The sequence below is a fragment of the Amphiura filiformis genome, chromosome 3 (assembly GCF_039555335.1).
Source record: "Amphiura filiformis chromosome 3, Afil_fr2py, whole genome shotgun sequence".
Classification (NCBI taxonomy): Eukaryota; Metazoa; Echinodermata; class Ophiuroidea; order Amphilepidida; family Amphiuridae; genus Amphiura; species Amphiura filiformis.
The window spans coordinates 47,104,548-47,117,164 of NC_092630.1; the positions used below are offsets into that span (position 1 = coordinate 47,104,548).

At 38.2% G+C, this 12,617-nt stretch overlaps 1 protein-coding gene across 1 annotated transcript; it reads right to left on the reverse strand.

The window, feature by feature from the left end:
* Positions 1-6,703: 6,703 nt before the first annotated feature.
* On the reverse strand, positions 6,704-11,547 carry LOC140147290 (uncharacterized). Its single transcript, XM_072169068.1, has 2 exons — positions 10,698-11,547; positions 6,704-6,735 (listed from the first exon to the last, which is right to left on the reverse strand). The coding sequence occupies exons 1-2, from the start codon at positions 11,545-11,547 to the stop codon at positions 6,704-6,706; spliced, it is 882 nt and encodes a 293-aa protein (XP_072025169.1).
* Positions 11,548-12,617: the final 1,070 nt, after the last annotated feature.

The following is a 12,617-nucleotide window of genomic DNA, read 5'->3' on the forward strand; positions in this document are numbered from 1 at the left end:
GATGCAAAAAAGCAATTCCTTTATGGGCTGTACATTTTGGCGTTTGCTCCTTCGAAAAGCAAGACTATGATCAATAAAAATGGGATTTCCGTGACTGAAAATGTAATTATTTTGAGTGGGTTTTCACCTTTGCAGCAATTATTTTAACATAATCAGTTGTTTTTATTTGTCCTCGAGATTCGTTACCTTATTAGACTGTGTTGTCTAGATGTCATAACCTTACCAAGGTCAATTTACGTAAATGAAATGCACAGCAAAATTTACCAAAATACAAAAATGATAATTCTGTATTCCTTTAACGCGACATTCTATATTTCAACATTCACGTACTTTGTATTCAGAGAAACATTCCAATTTGATAAGTCGATGTCACAAAACTTGAAAAATGAAAAAAAAAAAACCCGTATCATATCTTGTCTTTGATGATTGACATGCATATTTATGTCGTCAGAGCCTGCAGTCAATGTGCCTCAACTGGTTCAAAAGTGGTAAGGAAAAGAAATAATTTGTATTAAATTTGTCATATATTTTACTTAACCATGTTAACGATTTGTTATGGGAAAATATTTCCAAAATAATTTAATAATACACTGCTGATCAGCAGAGCCAAGTGGAAAGTAATATTTAATTTTCGTGTGTAAAAGACAATTGTTAGTTTAAATATTACAACAGAGTAAATTACGAATAATTTGAGAAAGCAAGTAACTTGCCATGGTTATTGCCACCTTAAAAAGGTATATTAATTTTTTATTACCTATATAACAAATAGAATGCGACAAGTAATCACATCCAAACATTGTCGAGTGAAGTCACTGTTGTTGTAAAGATAATGCATCAAACATTTTCAAGGACATTTGATGCATTCAAGTCATTCAACTATCGACAGGAAATTCTGCCATAAAGAGTTTGGAAATGTCACATGTTCTAACATTACTTGCTTTTTTACATCTCGTAAAACAGACCATAAAAATAGGAGACTACAGCATAATGCTCACAACGTCTACACGACATGATCTATGATGATTGAACATATAACTCCGTGGTTTGGCAAATCAAAAACAACTTGTACAAATTGGTTGGCGGCTTTTGAGGTACATTATACTGTAGTGAAACTTTGGGACTTTCCGGTAACTTAAGCAGAAAATAGGTAAAATGTTCGTAGAGTTGAAAGATTATTTACACAAATCCTAACCAAATGTAAAGCCAACCAAGGATTAATAGATTCAGACACCAAGGTCCGTGTGCACTAAACAAGTTAGACCAGGTCTAACTTTAGACCTGGTCTAATTAGAGTGATCAATTCTATGGAGAAGGAACTCTTTGATATTTACATACCTTATTTTATAATTATAGTAAGAGCGAATACATTTAGCTTAATATTAGATTATGCAGTTAAATTTTTGGACTTAACTAGGAAAAGAAAAGATCCCTCCCTAAGTCTTAACGTCCATAGTTAGACCAGGGCTAAATCTAGACCTGGTCTAGCTTGTTTTGTGCATTCGGACCTTCGTCTATGTATAAAGTAAATATAAAGTCATCGTATTGCTGGTATCAACGTCATTTTTCCTATATAATAATCTCTTAATGCAAGTAATTGTATTTAGAACGCATGCACAATAAGCGCCAATCCGGCTTGAAATGTGGGTGGGGGGGCAACCGGTCGAAATTGTCGAAAAGTGGCCGGAAAGAAAAAAAATGGGTCGTTTTGTCGCAATTGACGCCCATGCCTGTAGAATCTTTCATGGAAGAAACATCGTTACTTGACTATTGCTTGATTCATCAGAAAGAACAGCTGAACAGGTCTTAATCTTTGTAATTGTCATAAGTTTTTCTTATCAGGTCACAAACGACCATACGGGTATGCTCCCCCGGAAAGACACCTTTTTTGGATTTCGCAGCTCCAAAAGACCCCCCAAATTGGAACAAAATAGAGATCCGAAATACCCTTAGTTTTTAAAGCTTCGGCTATCAAAGACCAATAAATAATTAAGTCAACCAAAAGCCAAGAAAGACGCTTGATTTTTACTGTTTGCAGCTCCAAAAGACTCCCTTTTACCGGTACGACGTCAGCTCCCACAGACCCACCACCTTAAAATTCCAGGGAGCATACCCACCAAAATTTATGATGCGCCCCCCTCCTTCGAGGTCTAGACCATAACTCCCAAAGTCTTAAAAATTCAATACCATGTTTTTATTTACATCATCAGAAAACATCAGAATAAGAATTCGTTCGACAAATTTCAAGCTAAAAAATCTTGTAGTGTCCGTAATCAAACCAAACTACAATGGCAAGATGATATGAGGCTTAATGGACCATAGCGCACAAGTTGGCACTTATTTCTGGTTTAAGTCCTTCAATGCCGTTTGAAGTGCTGCTGGTAATTTAAAAGAAATACGTAAATAGCAGTTCATTTACAGGACAGTGCCAAGAATGTGGAAACGTGAGAGATGTGAAATTAAAATTGACGCCCAAGTCCTTTCGAACACTATGAACAATAAGCCGAATTAGAATTACACTGCTGCTGTAAGAAAGTTATTTGTTGAAAAAGAAATCTTATTTGGCTGACGTTTTTGAATATTAGTTTCATTCAAGTGGTATGTTTTTTAGAAATACTACTACCTTAGTTTCATTCTGCAAATGTGATGCGCTCAGTCAAAACTGTTATTTAACAGTTACTGTCACTAATAGTGTACCATGTGGTGATAAAAATGTGTCATGGACACTTGTGTCACTTGAAAAATATTTGGGATCATGTTGGCGCATATATCTACAAGGACTTAAAACTGCATATTGTGTGCTGCTTTGAGCAAGCAAACTGCTTCCTCTTAGGCGTAATGTGTTTGAATATCGAATGGTTATTTATTGTTTTCGTGGCCAATGGAAACTTGAATGCATGTGTGATTTATCTATCACTGGACGTGATGCTAAGTACTGCCTCAATACTTCACCTTTGTGCCATCTTGGTCAACATATTACTCATCATTACTTCTCCTCTTCTTTTCTCAAGGGATCGCTTAAATTAACGTTCCAGAATCTTTAATTATACCTGTGTGGGTCACTGTATCTTTGCTTAACAATCCCGTTGGGTGTAACCCTGACTTGTAACGTCAAACAATGGACGTACTTGTGGCTATGTCGATAGAACATTTATCATTGACTCCTCTTTGGGATCAATTTATGTGCCTCAAGCTATTTAATATAGCGATAGTGGGCAATGACGCTGTTGGAAAACTTTATTGTCGTATAAAGCCACAGTAAAACGATTTTCAGAACCGTTCCTACCCCTATTCAGGTAACCGGCTCCGATACTCCTATATTGAAGGCTGACACAAATGGCATGCAACAAAGTTAAGGATTAGTTTTGTGAAAGAAATCTTTTAAGGGTTGACTAAGTAGCCAAAAAGATCAATTTTCATATAAAATCAATATATAATTGAAAAATAACACCTTGCTGTTTTGCAGAAGTTCATTCTACAAATCGTATACTTTAAAAACTTGCTTGATTTATTGTTGTTAATGGCTTATGTACGTTTTCATGGTTTTACAAAGGTGATGTTGTTTCAGCCCTCTTTACAACATAAATCAAGAACAACTGGACCTACAAAAGTATATCTGGAATATTTGAATTCTTCGACACGCTATGAAATAATCAATGCAATTTTTGCAAAAGCTCACCACCATTCGCAACATGCTGTGAACTACCAAATCGCAACAGTATAAAATAGTTAGTAACCTTAATCCTGGAAGACGTAGAACAAACAGAAGAGGAGTAGAGGAAACATTGGATATGGTAGCACCCACACAATGTTTTCACGAACAATTTAACAAGTGGAGTGTGTGGATTAAGAAAACTGTAAAGCATAGGTTGAATCTTCAATCACTCATACAACTTATCTTTCTAGTGTGAGATCTTGACTAAGTCACAAACGAATCGTCTCCGCCAAGGTATGGTAACAGTTGAAACAGGAAAGGTCTACAATTATCACTTCCAATATATAAACTCAATTCTGAACGACTGCAAATAAATTACATGTATACTAGACTTAGAGGAACTTAAGTGGTCACCTCAAGGCGGATACCTTTATATTTCACTGATTTAACATGTGGGGTATGTATTATTTTGAGTATCAACTTACCATTTATCTATTTAGGAAAATATTGTCAGGTTCCATGTGTTATAATCGAAGACCGATTTTTAAGAGACTAGTTTGTGTATGACGTCCTGTCAACCAGATCAAAAATACTGTACTGCGCTGGTCAGCAACCAATCGCGCCGCGCCTTTGTCCTGACGTCAGACAGAAACTATTTTTTTTTAATTCGGTCTTCAATTACTGTTAGTAAAATTGCAGCAATGCATCATAGGAAGACATGCTTGATCTGTGTCTATCGTCCTCTTAGTTAAGTTAAGTGATAAACAAGGTAAGCATTTGTTCGTGTAAACCATAAACCTCCAAATGGCTATGAAAACAGACAGTGTACAAACCTGAGTTTCAAACTATAGCCTATTTCAAATGGGTACTTCATTTAAAGCACAAACAAAATCGCCGCTGAATAAAGATACAATATGCATCTTGTGAGTACCAATACATGTTTGACCGAAGTTGATCAAGTTGATTGAAAAATATTAACATAATATACTGTAGAGTTTAATCTGAATGTGTTTTGACATAAACAAAAAAATTTTCACAGCATTAATGTTGCATTTTCTGTCATCAATTTTCTATAGAATATTTGTAATGTTAATTTACTGGCTGCAAAAGTGAGATATAGCACCAAAGATCATAATCAAACAACACTATGCCAACATATCCTATTCGAAAGTGCAACGTTAAAAGCTTGAGGACATTTTGTTTTTATGCTAATCTTTAATGTAGGGTATCTGTGCGGGACCGATGTTATCGGACTGTAACCATATTAAAGCATTATCATTATCTATAATCTTTATACAATTTATGGGGCGCTGTTCATTCTATATCTATATGGACCCACAGATATTGACCATAATTATTTCGAATCGAAGTGTTGGGATATAGTAATATTTACGCTACGGTGAAAAGCAAAATTGAAATGTTTTTAACAATTTCGTGTTTACCACATCTTCCTTTTTCTTCAGGGAAAAGAACCTAGCGCTGATTATCCTCTGTAAAAACTAGTGGTGACGCTGATATAGGTTGAGTTGCTAATTCTAAATGTAAGATGATTGAGTATTGCTCCTGATGTTTCTTAATCGTACATCTTGTGTCTATAATTATAGGGTAATTATCTTCTGTAATTGTCTTGTAATTATACCCCTGATAATTTCACATTTAATACGAGTACAGTGAGGTAAACTAAACCTGTTGCATCAGTTGTTTTGAGGGTATTGTGAAATATCTAAACATTGGAACCGAGGAATATTCCGAGGTCCAAAGCACAATATTTCACAATACCCAAAAAATAACTGATGCAAAGTCATTAACCTCATTCATAACCGTCACTTTTCACTTTTTTTTAAATTCAATTTACGTCACATTTTCTTCTTTTAATTTGAAAACAGCACACAATTTTAACATTATCTGTCGTTTTCCCTGTAAAAAATCGAATAGCCCATTAAGGAAATACCGCTAGCGACCAATCCCACTAGCGCGCAATCATGCGATGTCCAAATACGGCGACCAGCGTCCGCGTAAATTGTTCGAACGCGTAACACGTCACGTAATGCGGTCATTGTAGAGCGTACTTTTAGCTACGTCACGAGACGCGGTCATTATACTTTTTCAATGACCTGCATTTGCGTCCGCGTATTTAAAAGTTATTATCTGTGATTGGATCGCACTTGCTGCGTATATTAATGAGGTTATGAATGATGTATAACTTCAAATAAACCACATAGTACAAGTGTATGTAATGTCAGAGATATTAGCTAGAACGCATATTAATACTTGAAATCAGATATATAATCAAAATTCACTTGACCGGAAAATGGAGCACTAATAACTGCGACGAAAGGCCAGAGATTTGTCCATACGGGCTTTGGAAATACAAGCGAAACGGGGTGGGTGGAATATTCTAGACAAATAATCTATTGAAAATTTGAACAGATATTCAATTTCAGTTGCAAATTGAGGGAAGTGTGCTAGACTTTAATGATACTTTAAATTACGTTATACCTTAGTGCATGTACTTTGATACAAGCGCTATTTTGATACATGATATATTTTTACATGGCTTCAAATACGCTGATTTCCTTATAAACAGCAGACATATTGAGTACATTATACATATCCCGTCTGACAATTGAGATTTTGAGATTAAACATTGACTTAATTTGATCAAACCGGGAATCAAACACTGCTGTGTTAAAATCGTGACTTCTTGCTGTATGCATCGCTTATTGTCTGTGTTTGCCAGACTGACACATTCTTTGATTATTTCATAATTATGATGCGATCAAGCAAAATCAGTCGGAACTCGGAAACATTAAATTTTCAGTTTCTTAGAGGTTAGTAAAAAGCAATTACAAAGCTGCATTTTGCAGAAAGCCCCATTGAAATTGAACAACCAGTTCCAAAGATATGAGCAATTAAAGAGTTTCCAAAACAAGAGGAAACAAAAGGAAATATTGCCTTTGTATGGCTATATCTCAAAATCAATATTTCCGAGTTCCGACTGATTTTGCTTGATCGCATCACAATTGTGGTCAATCCCACAGTATGTCCATCCTATGCTATTTTCTTGAGTTCAGGCGTGCGACCTGAGTATGAGTATTGCAACAAATCAATAGACAGCATTCACCATGACATGGCTTAGTCATGTTTGAAGAAAAAACCTATTGCCAATCTACCAGCCAACACCCCCCCCCCCAAATACTGCTATTCAAAACGCTGTCTGTTGATTAAGTAAGAAAATCATTATATACATTCCAAAAACTATGTTTAGCAATTTAATTTAACAAAAACATTCTTGCTATCACGCACACTAAGTATTGCAACACCCCCAAAACAGAGTTTGTCTAATCAAAACGAGGTAATATCTGTTCATGTCGATTCTAAATTACGTAATATAATTATGTCAATTTTCTTCCTATACAGTTATGATTGGTCCAGAAGATTAGCCCAGTCACCAGGACGAAAGTGTGGTCATTTAGGGAAAGTTACAAGAGCTTAAGATAACGGAAATTTAACATGAAGAGGGGTGCGTTTGGTCTAGAGAATATCCATAAGGTTTCAGTACTGCAGTGGTATATAGGTCATATGACTACCTCAAAAGGATTTCAATTCACGTCATGGACATGATCTTATTGTCCATGACGTGGTTAAAGTCATGACCTTATCATTGCAGTTGAAGGTTTTCAGTCTTGCAATCTTTGCAACACTTCTGTCTTCTGTGGTTTTCTCTACGTTTCAATCACCACATCTCCTGTCACCGTTTTCTGGACACCTCATCAAAAACCCATTGGCTCAAATACTGAAGCCTTCTGGAATCTGGTTATTCTTTGAATCAAAACCTCCTCTCCGCGTTAGATGATTATTTGCACTTCCGCCATTTTCAAACTCTCGTAATTTGAGTATGTTACCACTGTTGAACAATATTTCGCCCTGTGATTAGGCTAATCCGATCTGGTTTACGGAAAAACCCTGTTACATCATGTAGACTGAATAGGACATGATTGAGTATATATCTCGATTTCAAAAAAGCATATTTGGAGAAGATTGCAATACCTATGGGCTGTCAAAGCTATAAACATTGCGTTTCAAATTCCAAAATATAAATGTTCTGTTATTGCTAACCATTATCACAGTATTTAATAACAAAAATATAATAGGCCTGTCACACTACGACGGACTGGATCAACGTACATCACCGAATACAAAAATATTTTATTCGGTGGGAAAATCACCAGTCCGGCAGAAGATTCGGTGGGATTTTGGGTCCGATTCCCGTTCGTCTCTCTATGCGTTGTGGCCGCTAATAATCCTGCAGGCGTCTTATATCCGATCGTTCAACGTCCGACAAATGACCGGATTTGGGGTCCGATTCCCGTTCGTTTCTCTATGCGTTGTGGCCGCTAATAATCCTGCAGGCGTCTTATATTCGATCGTTCAACGTCCGACAGATGACCGGATTTGGGGGTCAACGTCCGACAAATTTCCGGATTTGGGGGTCCGATTCCCGTTCGTCTCTCTATGCGTTGTGGCCGCTAATAATCCTGCAGGCGTTTTATATTCAATCGTTCAACGTCCGACAAATGACCGGCGAATCCGTGGCATGTGGCACCAACAGGGACGTCCACCCTATCAGAAAAGTGGTGGAGGAGATGGTGTTTGAGAGGGTTTTTAACCCCTTAGAGGCAGTGACGTAGCAAGCACTTTTTCAGAGGGTGAACAAAGTGGGGAAAGACAACTTTTAAGGGGGAAAACTTTGACGAAAATGGTCAAATATTGGCTAATAAGTACAAAAGGGCTACAAATCTGATATATCAGGGCAACCAGCATCCGGGGGCAATAGAGGTGAGAAACCTTTGGAAAATGAAGGCCCAATTGAAGCCATTTGTCATTTTTGGGATCAATTTTAGCACTATTATTGGGTACTATTTTAGTTTGAAACAGCCACAAATTGGTGAAACGAAAGCCTAATTGAAGCCATTGAAAAGTTTTCACCATTATTGTATAATATAAACAATTGTTTTAAAAATAACACGTGGATGTCCATAGCAGAAGCAAAAAGGAAGACTTGTCCATTTTTCAAAATGAAGGTCCAATTGAAGCCATTTGCATGGGGACTGTAGGGCCTATTTACATTATTAGGCCCAGGCCTATTGTGTAAAAATTTAGTTTTAAAAATGGACAATTTGGAAAATTGTTTTTGGTGCATCATTTTTACACTATTATTGCCTTAAACAAAAAAGCAAAGAAGGCCCGAACTGAATTTGCAAAATTTAAAATGTTAAAATGATCCACTGACACTTAGATATAAGACTTCAGACTCGTAATTTCAGGTAAAGCATGCATGGATTGATATGTTAAAGTCAGTAATAGACCTAAGTCCGTCTTAAATACTGACTTTGGTGACAAAATGTCACGGGCCCTACATATCGACGGGCCGGCAGTAATTTTCACAGGCTTTTGGGCCAAGGAACCACATCTAAGCACTGCCTATAATAATCACAGGCCTATACTTAGGCTTACTATATACTATCCTGGGCCTACTCAATAAAGTACAATTTAACCTTTTCCATGTTTTCTCTTCGTTTTTCTTTCTTGTCAATCACTAAAACTGGTAGGAATTTGATATTGCGTCCTCTACCCTTCAGAAAGTGCCCCTGCCTCAATACTACTTACATGCACAGGCCTACTAAATTACGTGCAATTTAACTTTTTCTCTTCTCTTCTCTCTTCAATTTTTCTTACTTTCTTTTCTTTTTTTCTCTCCTTTCCCCCTTTTTTCTACTTGTCAGTCACTAAAGTACTGGGGGAAATATGATATTGCGTCACACACCCTTCAGAAAGTCCCCCCACACCCCATGATCGATGCACATGTTCGCCATAGGCCTACATCCGGCACAAGCGCCTGCGAAACCTTGCAAACACCTGCGGTATATAAACGAAAGAATAACGAACAAACCCAGGGTATGATACAGAACAGTACGAACACACATCGGACAACTTCCGAACATGTGAAACTCCGTTTCAAGTTTTGTGCATGCACAAAACTTGAAACGTATTGTCGACGGACTAAACAAACATTACCTAACACGAAACGCATTTGGCGGATAATAGCAGGACATATGAAGAACATAAAACGAACATTGACGAACACTAACGGATTTGCTAAAATACCATCCGTTTCTTATACGGAAGACCGATCCGGTGTAGTGTGACACTAACACGGTCTGGGTCAACGTACATCACCGAAGGCAAAAATATGCTATCCAGTGGTGAAGGCCTCACCGGAACGTATTTGCAACGAATACGGGCCGAGTGCAACGAACAAAGAACGAACATGAACGAAAGGAGAGCGAACAAACTCCGGCAATATGCAGCACCATACGAACACACATCGGATAAATACCGAACATGTGTATTCGGTACACTCCGTTTCAAGTTTTGTGCATGCACAAAACTTGCCGACGGACTTAACGAACATCACCTAACATGAAACGCACTTGGCGGATGATAGCAGGACATAAAAAGAACATAAAACGATCATTGACGAACAACAACGGATTTACTAAAATACCATCCGTTTCTTGTACGGAAGACCTATTCGGTATAGTGTGACAGGCGCATAAATCTGATGAATTATACTTAAAGTGTATGTAGGTGGCATATATAAAATTTCATGTAAACAAATCCAATTGATTATTTGGTAAAATGATGTTAAACATACCTAACAATGACGTTTCGTGCTACATCGTAGCACTTTCTCAAATCGACTGACCAATTCTCCCAGTCCTCCTCGTCTGCTTCCTGTCGGAGCGTGACGTTGGTGGCGCTGTTTTAGGTGGTTTTAGGAGTTGGTCATAGATGTGCGGCAGGAAGTGATTTCCTTCATCCCGGTTGAGTGTGTTGGGCCCCCTTTTCCGTATCCAAATCGCTTCTTTTATGTGTCTTCTATTTCTGTTTTGCTCTCTGTCCTTTATGCTCGCGTCATCCCAATTGACCACATGGTTGTCCTCCGCTACATGGTCAGTAATAGCGGATTTGTTGACCTCACCGGTGACCGAGGCCTTCCTCTGAGCTCTGGTATAAGCCTTAGTTGAGGCTTTTTCCGCTTCGGTTTTGTGTTCTTTAAGTCGCGTACCTAGAACTCTAGAGGTTTCACCTATATAGGTTTTTTCACAATTGCGGCAGGGGATCTCGTAAACGCATTCGGCGGTTTGTAAGGAATCGCGTTTGTCCTTTGGGTGGACCAGGATGTTTCTTAATGTCTGGTGTGGCTTAAATGATGTTTGAATGCCATGCTTATTAAATATCCTCCTAGCACGCTGCGAAAGCCCCTCTTTGTAGGGGAGGACGACCATACCTCTAGTGGTCGACTGTGACGGTTCCTTTTTGGGGGGTTTCTTTTTGTCCACGTCTTTGAAAGCCCATTCTGGGTACCCACAAAGTTTGAGGGCTTCCTTGATTTTGCTTTCTTCCATTCTTTTGTCTTCCTCCTCTGTGATGACTTTATCCTTTCGATCCATAAGGGTTCGAATGACGCTGAGTTTATGCTGAAGTGGATGGTGAGATTGAAAGTGGAGGTACTGATCCGTGTGTGTCTTTTTACGGTATACTAACAGTTTAATGGAGCCATCAGGTTTCTTGACAATGAGGGTGTCAAGGAAAGCGATTTGTTGGTTTTCTTCTTTTTCATACGTGAATTTGATGTTACCGGTTTTGTCTATCTGATTGATATGTGAAGTGAGCTGTTCCACTGATCCTTTCTTAACAATTTCTAACACATCGTCCACATATCTTTTCCAAAGTCTAGGTTGACAGTTGACTGGGGCTGTGGCAATGGCTTCTTTTTCGAGCCACTCCATGTAGAGATTAGCAACTATTGGACTAACCGGGGAGCCCATCGCGGTACCAAATTTTTGTTGATACACTTGGCCGCGAAAGGAGAAGTATGTGGTAGTGAGAGCAAAAGCTAAAATCTCCATGACGTCGTCTACAGTTAATTTGGTTCTCTCATTCAGCGAGGCATCTTCAGTTAACCGGTGCCTGATAATCTCAAGGGATTCGCTAATGGGGTGTTAGTGAACAGAGACACTACGTCGTGAGATATGAATTCCTCGCCCTCATCAATCATAATTTCAACTAAGTCCTCGGCGAGATCTTTGGAGTTAATGACATGGTGCTGCGACTGGCCTACTAAAGGACCTAGAATTCTGGCAAGCTCTTTGGATGTCTCGTACATAATCGAGCCGCAGTAGTCCACTATTGGTCTCAAAGGGGTGCCGGCTTTATGTATTTTTGGCGTGCAGTACATTCTAGGGGTATTTTCAACAGTGGGGTAGAGTTTCCAATACTCCTTGACAGTGATCTTTTCTTCTTTCTTGAACCTAGTGAGTAAGCTTACAAGCTTTTTCTTGTAACGCGCGGTTGGATCGCTCTTGAGTTTCTCATAGGTTTTGTCATCATTTAACATGATGTTTACTTTTTCCTCATAGTCCTCCTTATCCAACACTACTGTTGATTTACCTTTGTCGGCTGGTAGGATCAGAATTGTATCCTCCTTTCTAAGGTCTTTTAAAGCGGGATGAAGGAAATCAACCGGGATGAAGGAAATCACTTCCTGCCGCACATCTATGACCAACTCCTAAAACCACCTAAAACAGCGCCACCAACGTCACGCTCCGACAGGAAGCAGACGAGGAGGACTGGGAGAATTGGTCAGTCGATTTGAGAAAGTGCTACGATGTAGCACGAAACATCATTGTTAGGTATGTTTAACATCATTTTACCAAATAATCAATTGGATTTGTTTACATGAAATTTTATATATGATATCTACTGACAATCCTGATGAACTTGTTTACGGATGTATGTAGGTGGGATGAAAAGCCGACGATCAACACTATAAAAAAAATAGGTCTTTTGGGGAAAAAATCCATATCTTCAATATAAAAGGTCAAAATTTTCAATTGAT

Coding starts and splice junctions, on each gene's coding strand:
- LOC140147290 (XM_072169068.1), bottom strand. CDS start 11,547: ATGGGCTCCCCGGTTAGTCCAATAGTTGCTAATCTCTACATGGAGTGG. Junction 6,736..10,697: donor GAGGAAGGCCTCGGTCACCG/GTGAGGTCAACA, acceptor ACTCATACTCAG/GTCGCACGCCTGAACTCAAG.